This window comes from Falco naumanni, chromosome 6 (assembly GCF_017639655.2).
Source record: "Falco naumanni isolate bFalNau1 chromosome 6, bFalNau1.pat, whole genome shotgun sequence".
Taxonomy (NCBI): Eukaryota; Metazoa; Chordata; class Aves; order Falconiformes; family Falconidae; genus Falco; species Falco naumanni.
The window spans coordinates 22,197,064-22,217,097 of record NC_054059.1 but is presented as its reverse complement, the minus strand read 5'-3'; the positions used below and the strand labels follow the sequence as shown (position 1 = coordinate 22,217,097).

At 38.7% G+C, this 20,034-nt stretch overlaps 1 protein-coding gene across 4 annotated transcripts in view; it reads left to right on the top strand.

Annotated features, from left to right (window-relative positions):
- The window catches only part of ARHGEF10 (Rho guanine nucleotide exchange factor 10), a 116,198-nt gene extending 104,778 nt beyond the window's left edge, over positions 1–11,420 (top strand). For all 4 annotated transcript variants that reach the window (XM_040598489.1, XM_040598490.1, XM_040598492.1 and 1 more), the window contains 2 exons: positions 6,357–6,479; positions 8,473–11,420. In XM_040598489.1, coding sequence (XP_040454423.1) covers positions 6,357–6,479; positions 8,473–8,987 — 638 coding nt within the window. In that variant the 3' untranslated portion in view covers positions 8,988–11,420. The remainder of the gene's footprint in view (positions 1–6,356; positions 6,480–8,472) is intronic.
- The last annotated feature ends 8,614 nt before the right edge of the window (positions 11,421–20,034 follow it).

Genomic DNA, 20,034 nt, shown 5'->3' with positions numbered 1-20,034 from the left:
ACCAAAAAACGCTTGCTTAATTTTAGTTACAACAGTCGTCCCAGTGGACTCAGCTGAAACTCACACATTGCCATTTCAGAGTATGACCAGTGTTTTGCTCATGGGAGTTTTAATTTGTCAAATTAGAAGGTTAGTCCTATAAAAAAGTTAGTATTATAAATAAAGAAGGAACCTGTGGTTGTTAGGATAGCGTTTAACAGATCTTTAAGTGTTTTAAGACAGGTCTTCAATCATCTGCAGATCATCACTGTCACAGACAGTTGTCATTGGCCTGTATCAGTTTTGTGAGTGAGTGGTTAGGACCTCCGCATCAGCAAGTACATCAGGTGGGAGCTGTGGCAGTGCTAGGAGAAGAGGCAGACAGAAAAGGGATACTGGCATGGCTGAGCATGAGGTGTCCACAAGGGGCCAACAATTATTTCTGTCTCTCCCTGTTTATAGACTGCAGTAGTCTGAGCTTCTGCAGTTTTCATGGGCAATGTGTGCACCAGCTTTATTGCTTGGTTTCTAGCAGAAACCAGTTCTTCCTGCACTGATGTTATGTTCATATTCTTACAAGACTTGGGTATAAATCTCGCATCAAACATGTTTCACGTCAGTCTCAGTCTTCTTATCATGTTTTCTTTCAGATGGTATTAGCTTTGCAATAAAAGTCTATTTTAAATTGTCTCCATTTATATCACGTTCTAGACAGGGCGTTTTTAACATGTGATGTTTGACTGTAGCTCCAACACTGAACAGCAGCAAAAACGGCCTGCCTTTAAATAGGTCATTTAATTGAATTCATCATAGTTATACAAATAAATCAAGACCAGTTGTAAAAAGAAGATTAACTTTTAATATGTGCTGCTGTTTATAGCAGTGGGGAAAAGGGGAAGTAACGGCCTCCCTTTTATATGCAGAAAATATATATAAATCTTCCAAAATTTAGCTTTAGTGTTCATTGCCATGGTAATAAAACTGATGTAACATAATTATTTTTTTTGTAAAAGAGTTCTAGCTAATTATATCTCCTTGTTGTCATTCTTACCCATTTTAGTTCTTTTTTTCTCAGTGTTTTCACAAAAAGCACGCCGGTGAATGGAAGTGGAAATTTATTTAAGGAGTAGAACATTATTGCAGCAAATGTTCCAAGGGAGAATCCATTCTAAAAATTAAATGAATTTCAATTATTTAGCAACAGCTCTTGGGCCTGTTTATATGATTCCAATAATGCTGCAACAACAAAGGCTAAAAGAGGAGTAGGAGGTTTACATAATAAAGCAGCAGTGAGGACCTTTTAGAAGTAAAAGCAACCAAAGAATAAGTCAAGCTCTGTGTAGTATATACTGAGATTAAAAAAGAAAAAAAGAGTGAAACAGAAAAGGAGTGAAATAGCTGTGTATTTACAAAATATGTATATGCCTTTACTGAGCATTTTTAGGACTTCTAGTGTTAAAGAGAACAGCTGTGTTTGTTTTCTGAACAGGAATAGGAGCACTTCAGTATATAAAAATAACAGACAAGTAAAAATTCAACTGGTATTGAAGTGAGAGGGAAGATATTTGTGTAAAAATATTGCTAAAAGTCTTATGAAGAGAGATTAAAAAGGCAAGGATCTGATATAACTTCAAAGAAGCTGGACTCTTCTGCCAAGATTTTAGGAGAAAGAACAGTATGCAGTATTGGCCTGATAGGCTGGCTACCTGGAGATGTCGTCTTTGTCTTTGTTTAAAGCAATGTAAATGAGCGGAATGCAACTCCATGAAGTTAATGAACTTATTTTGTTGTTATACAGTAGAAGTAGAAGAAAACTTTACTGTCGCTGTCAGGAATAGTTACTGTGAGTTACAGTGCTGTATTTAAAGGATAGTTGTAGTAACTAATTAAGATGGAGCTGAGGAAGAGGCTCTCATAATCTTAGTAACCAGTTCTTATAGCATTAAATTTTCCCAATTTTGTTCTTAGGAGAAGACGGCTTTAAATATCAGTACCTGCTCTCCTTGTTGTAAAGGATGTGCCTCCTTTGCTTTGAGGAAGACATCCCTGCAGTACAGCAAGCAGAACAGAATCACAGAAGAATGAAGTTTAAGGGAAATGACACAGGAGGTGATTGTCCTTAGATTTGGCAAAGTTTAGTAATGTACAAAAGCAGAATGTGTCTGGCAGAATCTTCTATCTGCTGGACATAACTTTTGAAATCTGTGGCAGTCTGCTTATGAAGAATGGTGTTGGGAGGGCTTTTGCTTGCTGGAGTTATGGGAAGTTTGTGCGTAAAAATGCAGGACTGGAAATTAAACCAGGGTCATGGAGGCAACTGTGGAATAGAGGTTTAGTCCAGAATGGTCCACAGTACCTTTATTTCATATGTCAGCAGCGATACTTCCTAATAATGTATAACAAGCTTGAGTTCTATAAGCAAACACCAAGAAAGCACAAGTGCCATGTGAAAACAGAAGTGAATGGTTGAGAGGAAGAGCATCACCATTGTTATAGGTTCAGGTAACTATGTCACTATCTAGTATACCACAGTACAGCTGGATCGCTTTTAAGTGGCCTAAGCACAGCTCGGAACAGAGGTTAGCTGAACAGAGGGCACATTGAGCAGCAGGGGGGAAAAATCTATTAACATGTGAAGACAAATATGCACACTTCACTAGTGCTAAGTACTTCATTTGTAGAGCAAGTTTATGCTCACTGTTTGTGATCTGTAGTTGAAATGTCAACAAAGGCAGCTTTTCATCAGCCTTTATCACAGCTTTCACCAAAAAAAGAAAAAATAGAATCTTACTGTATATGAATAGACAGTCCACTTGTTTTTCAGTCACATTCAATAATTTATTATTCAAGAACATTCTTAAACAAGTTTTTCCTTTCAGCTCTAAAACTCTAAAAGAGTTTGTCCTTTTAAAGAGATTACTCTGACCCCGATACATGTAAATTCATTGTTCATGTGGATGATGACAGGTTACCTGCTTAACAAAGAGGTGATTTCTGCTTAAGTTGCTGTATTCTGTTTATATCCCTATATCCTTTAATGGCATGTGTGTTTCCTGGAAACAGATGAGAAGAGCAAAGAAAAAAAGTGTAATTTCCTTTCTGTGGAAAACAAACTATACTTTGAGGCTTACAGCCTTCCTTTGTCCCCACTCCACCAAGTGCCACACCATAAAATGCAGCTGGTTTATGATTTTACTGCTAGGAAATGATAAAAAGATTGGGGATTAGGTCAGTCCAGTAGATCTGTACAGTGGGGTTACTTTTTATGTATTAAGAACAGCATGGCATCATGTCAGAGGATATGTACCGGTCTGCCCTTGTACCTACCTAGGGTTGACTTCAGAAGATCTATGTGGGAACACATGGGGATTTACCTGGGTCTGGTGATGGTGTAATTCAGACCTGAGAAACATGAACATAGGGCAGAAGATGCTTAATTTTTGGCTTCAGTTCTTTGTAAAGTCAGGATCTTGGTCAGATCATTTTACAGGTTCTGTCTGCATTGGGACAGTGATCTAAACGTTGTCATTTAAAGACAGGAGTATTTGATTGGTTTTGGCATTTATGGTTATCATTTTCCCTTCTTAACTTGTTTATTTCTGTGCTACTGCATAATGCATTCTGAAAAATTGGTTTTACTTTTTTTTCCTTTTCTTTGAATTTGAAATATATCAAAATAAAAAGGCACAAAATAACAAAGAAAAGTATTATTTCAAACCTTGTTTCAAATTGGTATTTTAATAAGTTTTTAATCTATATTTTTTCTTTTTAATTGTTATATGCTATTTCAAAGTATATTTTCAGAAGCAGATGTTTCCTGCTTTTCCAAGATTTCAAAGCAAGTGCTTTTCTTTTGATGTTACTGTAGATGGTTTATACTTAAGGTTGTGCTCAGTGTTGAAGATTCTAAGTTGCTGGCTGATAATTTGTTGTTTTCACCTATGGAAACTGTAATGCGTATTACCAGTGTTCCCTGGTGAAAATTACTGGTTAGAAGTTGCTTCAGGTTTGGAATATGAAATCATGCATATTATTTTACATTTTAAATGCTTTAAAAAGTGTTAAAGATCTCTTGTTTAAAAATGTGAGCACTTTCTTCTGCAAGGTGTTTGAGAGGCAACAGTACAATTGGAGGTTTTGATAATTGTGAGTTTAAAAATTGTACTGAAGCATTTCTGTTTGCAGTGTGTAAAAGAAGCTGTAAGTGAAATGGAGTGAGGTTAAGCTGACCTACAGTTACCTTGCACTTGCTGTGGAACTGGCTGTGGGAGAGGACTCGCTTGTCATATGTAACTTGAGCAAACTTGAGCTCAAAATCACAGAATTCAAATACTGGTTTTTGAAAACTCCAATACACAGAGTTGTTTGGTCATCACTATGTGAAATTCTTTTGTGCTGAAGGAGTGCCTTTATGTGCTTTGTTTTGGAAAATAAAATAATCCCATTAATACATTTCCCCTTCCCCCCAAAAAAAACAAACCACAACCACCCCAACAACCAACAACCTCCCTCCCCCAACCCAACTCCAAACCAAAACAAGCAAAAAAGTCCACCAAAAACACTCACTAAAACAAACCAAACAACAACAACAACAAAAAAAATCAAAAAAGCAAACTCCAAGTTCCAGAAGGCTTGGAATTTCTCTATAGGCATAGACCATCCATGCTTATTTAGCTGAGGAGGGATGATGCAGTATGGAAAATAACATAGGGGTGTCTGAAGGATCTGCATAAGTAGATAGAACTTCTTCAACTTAGTCATGCTTGTTACACCTGCTAAGAGTGACCTAATCATTGGGCCTTTAGGGTATTTTAGAATGTGGTTTTGGGTAGACAGAGCTGGTATTCCAGATCTGGCCCTACGCGCGTGCCTTTTACAACACACCATTGCTGGGTTAATACTTTGTTTTTGTCAAGTTCTGCGAGGAAAGACTTAAACTGTGGTCCACCTCCTGCTTTCCACTTGAGTGCTTTGGGCTACAGTCAAGCTGCTCCTTCTCTGCTTTCCCACTGGGTCTGTGATTCATATATTTGTGGATGTAAATTGGCTGAGCTTCAACAGACAAGATGGAAAATGCATTCATTTGTGATACATCATAATTAAGGTCCTTTTCCAAAGTGTGGAACATGCAGGTTCATCCAAGTTACAAGAGGCATGGAATCCAAATTCCCTACTTAGCAATGAAGTGATTAACAACTTGAGAGCTGTGATGAAGATGGGAATGACTGTTCTGTTGCATGATTAATTCAAGTACATGTAGATTTTGAACCTGGAAGATTCCGGCAGAGTTTAAATGCTCTTCCACATAAACTTGGGCCATGGCAAAAGTCTGGGCAGGCCATAGTTTCCATTTGGGAAACTTGTCAAGGCCATTTTGAAAATCCATCTGAACTGAATCAAACATAATTAGTAAGCATTGCAAGCAAAAACTACTTTGTTTTTATTAGAAAATTAGCAATCCCATAAATAATGTAGAAAATCACAGAAAAATTTTAGTTGGAAATTACTCTGGAGGTTATCTTGCCCATCCTTCTTGCAGCATGCCTGATTAGACATGGTTGTTCAAGGACTTGTCCAGCCAAATTTTTAATATCTTTGGACAGGATGGAGATTTCACAACCTCACTGAGCAACCCATTGCAGTGTTTGACCACTCTTATGATGAAGAAGCCTTTCCCTACTTAAAATCCAAATTTCCCATGTTCCAAATTTGATGTTGTGTCTTATCCTATCACTGAGCACTTCTGAATAGAGTCTGACTGTCTTCTATGCGCCCTCCTGAGATAGGTGCAGACAGCGCTTGTTAACCTCTCTTTGTACGCTATGTGCGTCACTCTCCTGATAAGTCTTGGTTGCCTTCCCTTGAACTTTCAATGTGCCAATGTCATTCTTGTACGGGGGGGGGGGGGGGGGGGGCAGGGGGGGATGACACCCAAACACAAACAGGGGGACACAGCACTTCATATACAATTTCACAGAATAAAAACTAGGAGAAAAAAGTAATCACGAACAGGTTTGAGTCTTGAGTATAATGTGTTATGGCAATATATTATTGAGTACTGTGAAGTTAAATGCCTTTCAGGTTTATTGTTGAGAATATACAATCACAGTCTATTTATAAAAGCATATTTGTAAAGATAATCCATGTCTGCTTTTAGATACTGCTGTTTAGATATTTAGGACAGAATGTTTGAGAAGTTTAACAGGATTTAAATTGTCATGTATGTAAAGTTTAATACCACAGTCCAGCAAAATATTTGCCTTTGTGATGAGTGCTTTGCAGAACGAGACAGTACAGCTGATTGTGTTTACCTGAAGTTACTTTAATCTAGGTAAAAATCATCACTCAAGTAATGGAGCACTTCCTAAACTTTGCAGGGCAGCAGCGTGTTTCTGTGACTAGCCTCCTGGTGTGCCATGGTTTATTGCTGGTTGGAACAAACCTGGGTATAATAGTAGCATTACCAGTGCCACGCTTGCAGGGGATTCCCAAAGTAACTGGTGAGTGAAATTCCTCAAACGGATCAACTACATTGGTGTTATAGTGAAGATTTCATTTATCTTCTGTCAGTAGCTTAAGTGGACCTGCCAAATTATGTGTATTGTTTAGATATAATAAAAGAGCTTTGCGATGAAATTGTATTTGTAGTTCTTCCTGAGCTTTACAGTATAACCAGACATTGTCTAGTTTTGTCTCAGTTGTTTAAGCCAGGACAACTGCTTTTCTTTAGGGCATAAGAATAGGATAGGCATTAATCCTCTCAGAGTACAGTCAGATATATGGGGATGAGAAGAGAATGCAAGCAATCTTTCTTCCCGATTTGGGGAAAATAGATGCAGTAAGTTTAGGGATGTAGAAACTGAAAGTTCAGTATGTTGTCTGACTGGCTACTCAGTAAATTTGTGTTGTGTCCTTTCTTCCCAAACAGGAGACTTGGAATATACAAGAGTATATATTTCATTTTTTTCACAACGACCAAGATTTTTGCATTTTGGAGAGATGTATTTATTGAGTTATTTTCATATTACCCTATTTGAAATACAAATGCATAAATGCTGCTGTATCTCTCTGCAAATGTTTAAGCTATGAGCAGAGGGAAGATTCTAAAAGTGAGTTTAGGTACGGGGGTTGCCCCAAAGTTTTGAGTTCAGAATTCTTCTTGAGCTTCTGCTCTGTGGAGGGAAGCTGGCAGATTTTGAGGCATGCTGTTTGCAACTTGCTTCAGGGGGAAAAAAAAAATAAAGCTTATGTAACTTCACAAACTGAAAACAAAATCCTGTGTTCAGCAAAATATAGCAGTAATCCAGTATGGCACAGGATAAATGTTTCTTAAAAATGTGGAACCTGTGTTAGGTGAAAATAAATGCAATACAAGGTAACACAAATGCATAGCGGCAGAATCAAATTATATCTCATTTTATTATTCCATTTTCTGTCTTGATTATTGTGGTTTATATCATCTCTATATTCTTGCATTTGGTTTTGGTCAAGATTTGTCAGATTTCACAGATCTAGCAACATTACATTTAGAGATCTATTTTTATAGTCTCTGATACCATATTTGGCATTTGAACTGAAAAAAATGTGACTTTTTCCAGTTGTGCTTCCAAAGTGGTAACTCATCTTTATGTCATTACACTTTCTCTAAAAGCAGAGTATGTTTTCTTCTAACCTGGAATGCGTTAGGGATGGATAGTGTGATTTGTAGGGTTGTGGGTTTCCCCCCTTGATTAGCCTAGTTCTTTTCCCTGTTGCAGATGATTTTGTAGAATCCTACATTTTTTAGTCTTTTTTGTTGTAGAACGCACATATACTGATATTGTTATAGCTTCTGAATTTGGCCATATGCAATTTGTTTTTCACACATTCTGATGATTTGCATTGTGTAATTCTTCTTGTACTGCCAACATCCCACTGTTTAGATACTTTTTTTTAAAAAAAAAGGAAGAAAAAATATTGTTCAGTCATTTCCTTATGAATCTGCCATGGTAACTAGACAACTGTTCTGGAGGATGAGTTTTAGTTCCTGCTGTACAGTGTGAAGGGGTCTGTTACAATGAAACAGATGTTCTTCTGTTGTTCTGGAGAGGTACAAAGGTGCAATAGGATTAACTGAAAACCACGTATTTTGTTTGTGGATTACTGGAGAAAACTCAGAGTTACATTTGTGGTGTCAATGTCAACAAAAAGAAGTTAGCAGCATTTCTGTACTCACGCTGTTGTGAGAACAGAGCACAGAAGTCAGTCAACTAAAATTCATAATCCTATGTTTCATCTTATTTATTAGTGCAGTCCTAAATCATTTGTGGTACAAGAGATTATTTTTTTGTACACTTTTTCTGTAAATTGTGTACACAGAAGGTGAAAGACTGGATGCATGTAATAGAGTTTTAAGAGTTAAACTTTTCTGAGCAAATTTCATGGACTAATTACAGTGGAACACTTTGGTTAAATAAGTAATGTTCTTTAATTGTCTTTTTCTTCTGCCTCCAGGAAGAGGAATGGTGTCCTATCATGCACACAATGGTCCAGTCAGGTTTCTTGTAATGGCTACTTCTGTAAACAAGAAGAACAGAAACAAATTGAGGAACAGCCTGCCTCCTGGCTCAGAACCTAAAGACGATGACCAAAAGAATATTTTGCACAATGAAAGACCAGGCTCTTCTCTTGGTAACACCCATGACGCTGCAGTTTGGCTGGGAGGTTCAGCAGGATCCATTGCACAAAGAAGTGACCTGTCCTCATCTTCTGGATCCCTTACCTTATCTCATGGATCAAGTTCCCTAGAACACAGGCCTGAGGACAGTAACATTTATGAGCTTTTGAAGGATCAAAATATCTCATTTAAAAGTAAAAGACAGAGATCCAAGAAAATGAAAGCAAGTTCAGTGTTGGTCATTTCTGGTGGCCAAGGACACAGAAGACTGAACAAGAAGACCAAGCAGCAGCGACAAGATGAACTAGTGTCTTCAGTGATGGTCTGGCAAATCCCACTATTAAATATCTAACTGAACTAAATCCAAGACAGTTTCTGCTATTAAAAAAAGTCTGATATCCTTTTACCACAAATGCCATCTTAGGACCCAAATGGATAGACTTTATACACCTGGGAGCAGTTTCAGTACGCTTTAATCACAGGATTAAGGGTTGCAAGACAGTCTTCACATACTTAGAATATTCTGCAGTGCTAGGATATTGGAAGACATTTAGCTGTTGGTAGTTTCCTTGATATATAGAACAAAAAAGATCTGTTAGACACTTTTAAACAGTTTTAGAATCTCTACCTTATTTATATTCACATTTATAAATATCAGAATTATGTCCTATAGCACTTAGGGAAGGCAAGGAACACATGCCATTTCTAATGCTGGTTTGTGCTTATGTAAATCAGCTGTTGTTTCTTTTTCCAAAATGACATATTGCATGGACTGTAGATCTTAACAAATTAGCAAATTTTTAAACAATAAATAGTCTAATGCAAGCTATTATTAATTTGGTAATGACTATAATAGTTTGTAACATCATTCCACAAGCCAGAGTTTGGTCTGGACAAAAGCAGTTATATTAATTGATTGTTTATCTCAACATAGGAAATAGATTTTTATTATTATTATTTCTAATGCTCAGTGTTATTAAAAAAGTTGCAGTACAAAAAGCACATTAATTTTCTTGGTAGGTGCAATGTGTCTGTGACTTGCTTTCGTTATACAGATAAAGTTCTAAGGATGCTATGGCTTAGGGCAAATAGAAAATACAGATACAGGACAGCTGTGTGTTGTAGTGCTGCTAGCACATTCTGCCCCTGGCAACTCAGTGTCAAAACTGGACATGGACTATGCCATTTTTAAGGAGGTATGTGCATCTAGTAAATTAGTAATTACATTATTAATTGAATCCTTAATTGGGAGGAATTATACTAACTTTTGAATATCTATAAGAAGTGCAGGTAATCACTATGGGTATAGGTCCCATGCCAATTGCTTTGTCCTATGTCCTCAGGCAAACACCTATCAAATAATGTCACAGCACAGCAGCAACAACAGAGATATGGTCATACCTGAGTGGCAGTCACCTCTTTTCACCCAGAGTTTCAGCAAAGCATGGTCACATAAGTGGATGTTATGAAAATAGCGTGCACAGCTTCATTCACGCTGTCAGGCAAGTGGTTGCTTTGGTAGTGTTAGAAGCCTGAATTTAAACAGTGACCTAATCATCGTTTCTTAATGAATCAATGTATTTCCAAAGGAGACTTTGAATTTGGGATTCCTACTGAAATTGACTTTTGCGCTAGTCTCTGCACATGGGAAATACAAGACAAAGTCTTGAGCTCAGAAAGACATTGCCAAAAATGGTGATGAGACACATCCTTCAGTCAAAATATGTTTAATACAGAAAACATGTTGAATGGAGTCACTGGGAACATCGTTTTCCCTTGTCAATAGACTGAAAGATACAGATAAATTAGGATGATTAAGTTTCAGTTGAGTATGTTAAGAAGTCTGATGCTGTCCCTCAGTTCAGTAAAATAAAAATTAAATATATCTGAACACAGTGTTTGTCAGATGTATACATTGACTAGGATCAAGTAAAACTTCTGGCTACTTTGGTGCCATTATTATCTCAGGAAGGAGGTGGTTTGCCCTGAAATTTTTTCTGCCACTTCTAATACAAACTCTTTGATTCCATCATGTTTTGTTTCAATCTTCCTAGTTTAAATCAACATCAACCATAACTACACTGTTTCCCAGCACATGATATTTCAAGGTAAACAGTACTAGAGACTGAATTGTTTTGTTCTATGTAAAAGATTATTTTTTTTCTCAAAACACCAGTAGGGTTTGTTGTGTGGTTTTCTTTTTTAAATGTTGCTGAAATTTATTTTCTTTATTTTGCAGCAGATTTCTCTTAAATTTTCAGTCTGCCTGCTCTAAAAGGCAAAACTCTATCAAGGTGACTCCAAAACTGGGGGGTGGGCTGACTTACCAAATTTGACAGAGCACAGGAGTAATGTCAGGTCTTCTCTGCCACAAAGTACATGGAACAGAGGGAATGCCAGTCTGGTCAGTCTTTGCCTGCTAGGTGGCACCAACATAGGCATTTCAAAAATCAATTAGGCACCCCAATCCCTTTTAGAGGTTCTGCCTGCAACCTACATCCTGATCAGAACAGGATTCTTGAGCCGTAATAGCACAGACTCCAATAGGTCAAAAAGGACACTTGTTACAGGCAGGACTGTAGGCTTAGGGTCTTCATTGCTGTTTTGTGCTTTTATTCTGTGTCTTTTGCTGGATATCTTACAATTTTAATTGGGTGTTGTCAGCGCTGGTGTGGGCTTAGTGTTGGCATGAGTCCTGGTGGTAAAGGAAAAAAAGAAAAAAAAAAAAAAAAAAAAAAAAAAAAAAAAAAAAAAAAGGCAAAGCAGAGTGCCTCTAAGCCAGGCAGCTGGCCACATTCTCCCAAACTTTTCCTCTTCTCCCTGCCCTACTGCCTGGACTTGTCTGGCTTGAGGGATCAAGGCCAGTTGCATTTTCTATACTCTTCCATAGCTATGGCCCTGGGAGCTGCTTTTTGCCCACTGTGTGGAAGTGCTACATTGTACATTTTAATGTTGTATATTGAAAAACAAGTTACAAAGATTCTTCTGTGTATAAAGCATATATAATCTAGCATCCCTTTGCCACACTGCAGTAAAAAGACCACAGGTTTTATTCTGCATGCTTCTTGGGCATGGGATGCCACATCTGTGCCTTCAGGGCTGGATGATCATGTCCAGTCTCTCATAGATCTTTATCACTAGGAGCAGTAAGAAGAGTCCACTACACATTCAACTGGAAATCGATGCATGGCCTTATTACAGGATCTGCTAGCAGTAATGCATGAGTTTAAAGTTAAATTCATTCCATCTTCCAGCTGAAATGTAATTTTCTTTGATTTTATCAACAAAACAGTAGAAACAAAGTACAAACCTGCTTTTCTGAAAGTACACTGGAGTTTTGCCAGTAACTTCAGCAAGAGCAGAACTGGGTCTCTCATATACATTATCCTATTTTGAAAATATGTATCTATTTATCTTACTAAGCTGTAAAGCAAAAGAGAAGGTGCATGTTTGTCTTTAAAAATATACATTGTCATGAACTAGATTTTTAGTAACTAACTGAGCACAAGGTGCAATGTTTGTTTTCTGATATGCAGCTAACTGGTATTACCTTACTATGAAAACAGGCAGGAACCAAAGTTTCTCTTACAGCTGGCAAATAGTCTTCACAGCTGTTGTAGACTGTGCTGCTAGGTAGGTTGGATTTTGCTTTCTGATACTGCTTTTGTAGATTAATAAAGTTACAGAAAATATTGAGGGGAGCTGGTGTAACCACTACGATGTATTCTAGTTATGTTTTCTAACACGTAGTAGTGTCTTGTATAACATGAGCCATAAAACTTGTGTATTTATGTTCAAAGTATAAACTGAGAAAAAATTTTAATAAAAAATATTGATAAAAAATAACATCAGTAGTACGTTTCTTGGGTTGCCATTTTAACTAAAAGGCTATAATTTGTAACATGTATAACGAATAATACATATATATATATGTTAATGGACTTACAAAAAGGAAAATAGGATATGTGACAAAGACGTATTTTTTTAGTTTTATAGTTTCTCCAATTTAAAATGCCGGTAAATACCATTTCTGAAAATGATGCAGTATCTCATAATAAATTCGACCCCTGTGTCAATGGACCCAAATAAGTCTAAGCAGTAGAATTTTTATTATGCTGTCTACATGAAGTATGCATCAGCACTTGGGCAGCATGCATGATGCATAACAATGAGAAGCATTAATATTCAAAATGAGTATTGCAAAGCAATAGCATTAACAGAAGAAATTAATTTTCAGTTGCTAACTGGCAATTTGTTCTAATTAATCTGCTCTAAAGGATATATACAGAATCCCATGATTATATTTAAATACTGTATTCATCAGACTCAGGCAATAGCCCTTCTGTGTGTACCTGCACTATTATGAATAAAGAAGAGTTATTGAGAACTGTTTGGTTGCTAGTAAAGCGTGCCTTTTTGCTCCTGTTTTTATACCAGATCTCTTTAATACATGGTTCTTTAAAACATCATATTGCATGAGTGCAGGATACTGTACATTCACACACCTGAAGACAGATTCTGTCCCAATGGGAATTTACAACTCATTATTTATGGGTGGGAGGCTGAGGGCTGAAAATCACTTACTGCCCCTGTGAGAGAGGAGTGAACATTGTGAAGGGTTTCCTGAACTGTGGTTTGGTGCTTAAACTTCACTGTTCCTCTCTTTTCTGTCCTACTTAATTTCCTGACTGCATAAAGACAAATTTGGTTTTGTAAAATGCATTTGGGTGTGAGAAAAATCTGAGGTTTAAAAGGTGCAACTATAATGGAGAGTTCTGTGAGAGTTAATCTGTATTGCAATGAGCGATTCCATGGAGTTGATACAGTATTTTTAGATTGCTTTACATATCTTTATAGTAATAATACTTCACATAATAATAGTCCCGTTAAAGCGGCAGATTAATATCATCCGTAGCTAGGAAGAAACTGAGTTGGAAGTGTTTGCGTGACTTGAAGCCACATGATGACTCTGTAAAAGCACACAGATTAAAGCCATTACTGTTTTCTAAGCCCATGATTAGCTCTTTGAACCGCCGCCTCCTTAATGTGTGGCTGTTGAAACCATCTGTGCTAGTGAACTGGCCAGGACCAGGGCAACAACATGAGCACTGACCTGTGGTTATAGTTAGTAGCTGGTTCTTTAGGACTGAGCCTGGCCTGGGCTGCTTTCATCAGGCAGCATTGACAAGGCCACTTATGCGGGGTATTTTGGGGACTGGTTAACTACATGGATGTAAACTCTGTGGTGCCACTTGCCAAACAAGCTCTCTGCCTCTGGTTTCTTGATACTGTTGTAGCCTAACATGTATCCATACAACCTAGTTCATATGGGATGGTTGCCAAGCAGGCTAGAACTTGAGAGCAGCCTCTTACAGTTAGGAGACAGAAATATGTACTAGCAGAGACTTGACACCTGCCAGGCAGGTATTGGTGGTTGATATGAGAAGCCACATTGTTGGTCTGCGATGGTTCATCAGCTGCTTGCACATCACAGCTCAAAGTTCTGGTTTACTTCCTTCACCTTTCCAGTTTTGGGGTTTTATAGCTGTATGTAGAATCTACACCTTCTTTCCTCACACATGCAGCCTGCACGCTGCTAGATTTATCTGCTATTTGATTTGAGAAACCTAGCTCAAGATTTTTCAGAATTAGTTGACTTGCTGCTGCCGCATAGTTGTGCTTACTTGATTGTAGCATTGCTCTTAAAGGCATGCCCAGATACCAAACTGCCAGAAACTCTCTTCACCTCCTAAAACAAAGAATCAAAATAGCAACACTGAAACAGCTTCAGATGAAAGGATCTGGAAAGTTCCTAGGCAAATGAAGATTTACTGTGTGACTCCCATCTGAAATCCAGCAATGTCAGTGTATGACCAAAAGCGCTTCAAATGCTTTGGCCAAGCTCCATAAACCACACTGTAAAGGCAGTCAGTCTTTCACAGCATGACCTTCAAAGGTGTTCAAAGAGATTTTTTTTCCTCCAGCAAAACAGGCCTTGACAGCAGAACTACAAATTCTCCTGTTATGCATGTTGTTATACTCCAGGGATAATCACTGTTACCATTAATGTGTGTCCCAGCCTAGAAGATGAGCCAGAATACCTAGGATTAAAATGACACACCTTGGGGGAGATGAAATCACTGTAAGAACTCACTACAAATCTAATTTAAAGAGTATTTTTACATCAAAAGATTCAGGTGAGCCTCCAGCAGAATTTTCTCAAGCACTGAAGTACCTAATTTCCACTGAAATCTGTATATTTACATGCCCAAATGCAGATAATGAGAAAGGCTTAAATTTCAAGAAACCAGATATAGTATAGCTAGAGTTACTGGATTTTTATTGTTGCTTTCCATTATTCTACAAGGGAGAGAAATTCTATGGGTTTCACCTTGAGTATGAGGATCACCTTGAATGTTGGCACAAAAAAATGTATTAACTCACACCTTCCAAACAAATTGTAAAAGTTGTTTCCTGTGGGCTTTTTTGGTTTGTTCTGTATGTGTTTCAGGTTGCAGAACATGCCTGTCAGCCTACACTAAATGTTTTTTTACTGTTCCCTTTCTGAAGAGTTTTGTGGTTTTGTTTTTTGGGTTTTGTTTTTTTCTTTCTGGAGAGTTGGGTAGTAGACTGCGCATTAAAGAGGAGGATTACCCCTAGTTCAGCCAAGATTTGTAAGTGCAACAACTTTTCTGCAATGTTGTTCGGACCAGTCTGTGATACTCTTAATGCCAATTACAAGAAACCGACACCATCAGTTAAGCTGCATCTACACTGCTGAACTCCAAAGCACTTCAAATGTTACTGACACATCCTGAGGCTGTGTCAGGTGGGATCCACGTGCCAGTCTCTTCCCTGCCCAAACCCTGCCATCCGGACAAGCAAAGCTGGTTATAGCCTGCACCAATAAATGATAATGTTTCATTGATACACCAGTATTTTGGGAGAAATGTACTGATCATGAGGTATTTTGCTCAAAAGCCACAGTCATAGATGCATATTGATAAGACAGGTGGTGGGACAATCCATGGCTGATTATGTCTGGGAAGAAAAGTTGACTGAATAATTTCAGAGCACTGTAAAGAGCAAGGGTAGGTTTTTGTTCTCTTTTTCAAACTCCTTGGGTTTTAATTAATATTTTTTTTTAGCAAATTAGGAGATGATGTGCTCATTTTCTCAGCTGTTCACCTGAGTAAATGCTGTGTGTTCCCTATCTTCTAACATTATCAAATGCTTTTGACCTCATTAAAAGCTGTTCTACCTGTTCGGAGCGTTGTTTTGGGTGATAAAAGTCTGTGCTAATAGTCTCTTTTGTTATGCTGGGTGGCTTTTCTTCTTAAATTAAAAACAGTATCAGTGTCTCCAGTACATAGAAGTATGTTACCCAACACTGAAGAAATCTTTATGATCTGTTTTTCCTTATGACTGCTACTACTCTATCTGCTACAAGCCAATAATCCTCCTGATGCAGACAGCCTTTTTCTTTCATTTCTACTATTTGGGTGTATTACAGGGATGTATGAAAACTAATATACAAAGGTAGATCAACTTGAGTCAGCGTGAGATGTATACGATGTATACTGTGTGACATGCCTACAGCATGTATGGGGTTTGTGTTCCAAAAATACAAGATGCATTTTAGGCATCTTTGGCTGCTCAGCAGAGACACAAGAAGTGTTTTGTCTGTGCCAGCAATAGCATCAAACCAATCCTTGAGGCCATTGTGTTATAATACCAAGAAACATTTCACACAGGAGTGTTCAGCTGTCAAACACAGGATGAGCAAAAGGAGTAAAGTTTTCGTTTCTGTTTGGGTTTGGGGTTTTTGTTTGTTGGTTTGTTTTTTTTTTTATGTTTTGGCTTCTGGCCATGAATGAGATCTTTGGGTACTGCAGGGACATCAGTTACTGCCGCTATGTATCTGATACTCCAGTATGCACAGGAGAAATACTACTATGTTTCGCCTGTCAGTTCCAAAATTTTGATACTGCAATGTTTATTTTTCCAAGACATCTTTGTACCAATCTAAACCACAAAAGAATAGCCTACCAACAATTTTGCATCTGCATAGACACTGGTAGCAAATCTAGACTGTGTAGGCATACAAATCCCACCTGGTGTGCTGGACATGTGCCCCCACTGTAACGTACTCAGCAAGTAAAGGCCACAAAGCCCACCTGATTAGTTAGCTAAATAATTGAGCATGGGCCCATGTTCAGCTCCATGCTGCCATGGGTGACACTACCTGCAGGATTCTACCCTGCTTACTTGTAAGAGCTAGCCTGCATATGCATGCGTGTGCTACACTGAGCCTGTTATCTAGGAAGGTTTAAAGCCTCTTGGTCTATATATAGGATGCAGATTGAGTATTTCATCTGGGTGAAATAATGATTTCATGAAATGATTCCTAACCTCCTTAAATGAGAAATTCTGTAGCTTCACTGGCCAAGAATCAGTCCCTGGGCTGATTCATTTTTATGTGATCTGCTGGATAATTTTACTGAGGAACAGTGCATTTGCACCAGCTACCAGGGTAGTCCAGTCCTGTGTGACAGCCTCAGAGCTGGGAATCGCAGCAATGCGGCTGCTACAGCAGCCAGTGGGAGTAAGAAAAGAAATGCAGTACTGCTCCCAGGAAAAGCAGGGCCCTGATAAGCTCTGAGCAGATGCATCTCTCTGGGTCAGGATGCCATTTGGTGATCCTGTCATGATAACGGCATTCAGCTCTGTTGCCCATTTCTGCATTAAAGACATTACAGTCTGATGTCTTCTAGGAAGAAGAAATTGAAAACCTTCTGTTTTGCCTGATGTGGATTAAACAGACAGAAAGTGTATAAGATGAAGAAATCTTCCTCTTCCTATTTCTTCATCTGGAGTTTTTATTTTTTTTTAACCAGAGAAACATCTGATAAAAACCTTTTGTTCCAAACTGTATTCCCATTTTATTATTAAGCACTATTGCTGGTAATTGTAAGGCAGAAAGGATGGCTTGTATGTCCAGAAGGAAGTCCACTGTATACGACTGGGCAGGAACTAGCTAAGGTTTCTGTGACAGACCAGAGCAAACACCTCCTGCCTCTACTCACCTCACTGTGCTCACCGCTCTACTGTTGTTGCTCCTGGCTGATTGCCCCTTGCAAAACACAGGTATCTCAGCATGTCCTGATGGCCAGCAGTGGCATCACAAGTAATCAGTCCCTCTGAATATTTGTCATGTTGGCTGGGCTACAGAAATGCACGACAGGCACCAAATTATGTATCATGTAAGCTGTGTCATACCTGATTTCCTTAGGACAGAGCTTTTTCTACACTGGGACAATGATTCATCTCATGTAATTTAGGTGTTTAAAAACTAATCGTTTATAGCTGTACCAGTCTGACTTTACAGTTAATGGAGAGAAACAAGGAATACCAAATGATGATTCACCTCATCCTAAGGTAAGATGTGGAAGATAGGTGAGAAAAATTGCCCTCCAGACATGGTTATTCCTGTATGTTGATTATAAATGGAGCCTCAGGGAACTCAAGTTAAGTAGGGAAATCAAACAGCTAAAACTGAGATGATTTCTAGAATGGGTGGCCTAGTTTTTAGCATCATCTCCAGTTCTACTGAAAACTGAAAGGCTAGTCGATGAGCAGGCTTACTCTCCATGGGAACTTTCCCACCCTATGATCCAAAGAGCAGCAGTATTTTGCAAAATTTATGCTAAGATGTCAGCAGTTCTCCTTTATATCTGTTTTGCCTTGAAGGTTTGATGACAAAGGTGCATGGCGGACCAGGAAGAAACTCGGAGGGAGGACAATAGACGGAGGCTCGCAGACTTAGGGAATCACTACCCAAGGGTGAATTTTCAAAAAGCAGAACTGACATTGCTTTAACTGGTCTGCTTCTGGCAGTATTTAGTGAGGACAGAGGATCAAGCGTGCAACAGCCGAGTCCTACCTGACTTCTCAGGCTAGGACCTCCATGGAGCTTGGGGTTTATATAGGTCTTTTGCTGGCTCCAGCCACAGGGGCAAGTATGGCCCATAAACACAATATGCTACTTCTTACCCACCCTCCTCTCAATTGTCTCCAGAAACCGTAGCTCAGACATCTCTGTGTACACAAAGACTGGAATGTGATACGGCAGTTAAACCTGAAGAGGAGCTAAGCAAATCCAGTAGTGCTTAAAATGGTCATATATTCAGAAAGCATGAGTCAGAACAATCTCAAATGATCTCACATATGATACTGCTGCCACAGTCACATAACTCTCATTAGTGTGAACAGAAGTCAGGCTCCTCAAGGGGAGACAATTCTCCACAGAGGCATAGAACAATGGGGATTCTAAAAGTGAAAATAATTTCCCAGACCTGTATCATTTCAGTATCATCTTGAAATACATAGTATTTAAAGTAACACGAAACAGCAGGAAGATTAATTAGTTCCTGGTGTCAGGAGAGAAGAGTTATTTCTGGCAGGCTTTAATGGGTCTGCTGCATCACATGGAAAACTTCTTCCAGCAAACTAGGAATAAAGCCACCTACAGAAATCAACAGTCCAATCATGTAATGGACCTAAATCAGGGGGACAGTGGGGAATTTGCAATTATGCTAATGCCACATGTTGTGGTTATCAAATATTCTGAGACCCTGTGACACTGTATGATTATTACTTACTTACCTTACGGCACCAAGAAGCACGCTGGCCTCTCTCAGTAGAGATCAGCCATGACCTCAGCTTGAAAACCAGATTCCAGTTAACACTGCACTTACTTAAGTGTGCAACATGAGTGGAGCCAAGGGTTTCAAGTGGTTACAGTTACCCAGCACTGCATGCAAGCACTTCAGTATATCAAGCGCTGACTCAACACACGAGAGCTTTAGCAAAACCAAAGTCAAAAGGTAGGAGCAATGGGACAAAATGAATGAGAAGACACCCAACCACATTTAACCATCGCCTCCATGAAAGCTGGAAGAACATACAGCTGCAGTGGTTACACTGCCAGCATAGAAGAAATTAATTGTCAGGTTAATTTGAGACAGGAGCAGCTTTTGCAAGTCTGCTCAGGAGCGTCTCCCAGGGCCGGGAGCCACTTGCTGGGCAGCTGCAGGAGAACCAGTCTGACAGGACCCTAGAGTCAGTGGAAAGAGGGGAAAAGAGAAAAGCTGCAGATGAAGTTTTGAGTCAGTAGTATTCAGGCACCAGCAATGGTTTAGAAAGGCTTGGATAGTGCAGTGACAGTGTCTGCTGTCTTGGTAGAAGTCAGATTGCAGCCTGTGGTGGAACTTTAGCTAGGAAAGTACCGCCAACTGCATCAGCAGCAGACCCAGGGTATTTCTTTCAAGGAACTGGAAAACGGGTCTAATTCTGGGAATTCTGATGAGAGCTTCAGCTTTGAAGAACAGGACAAAATG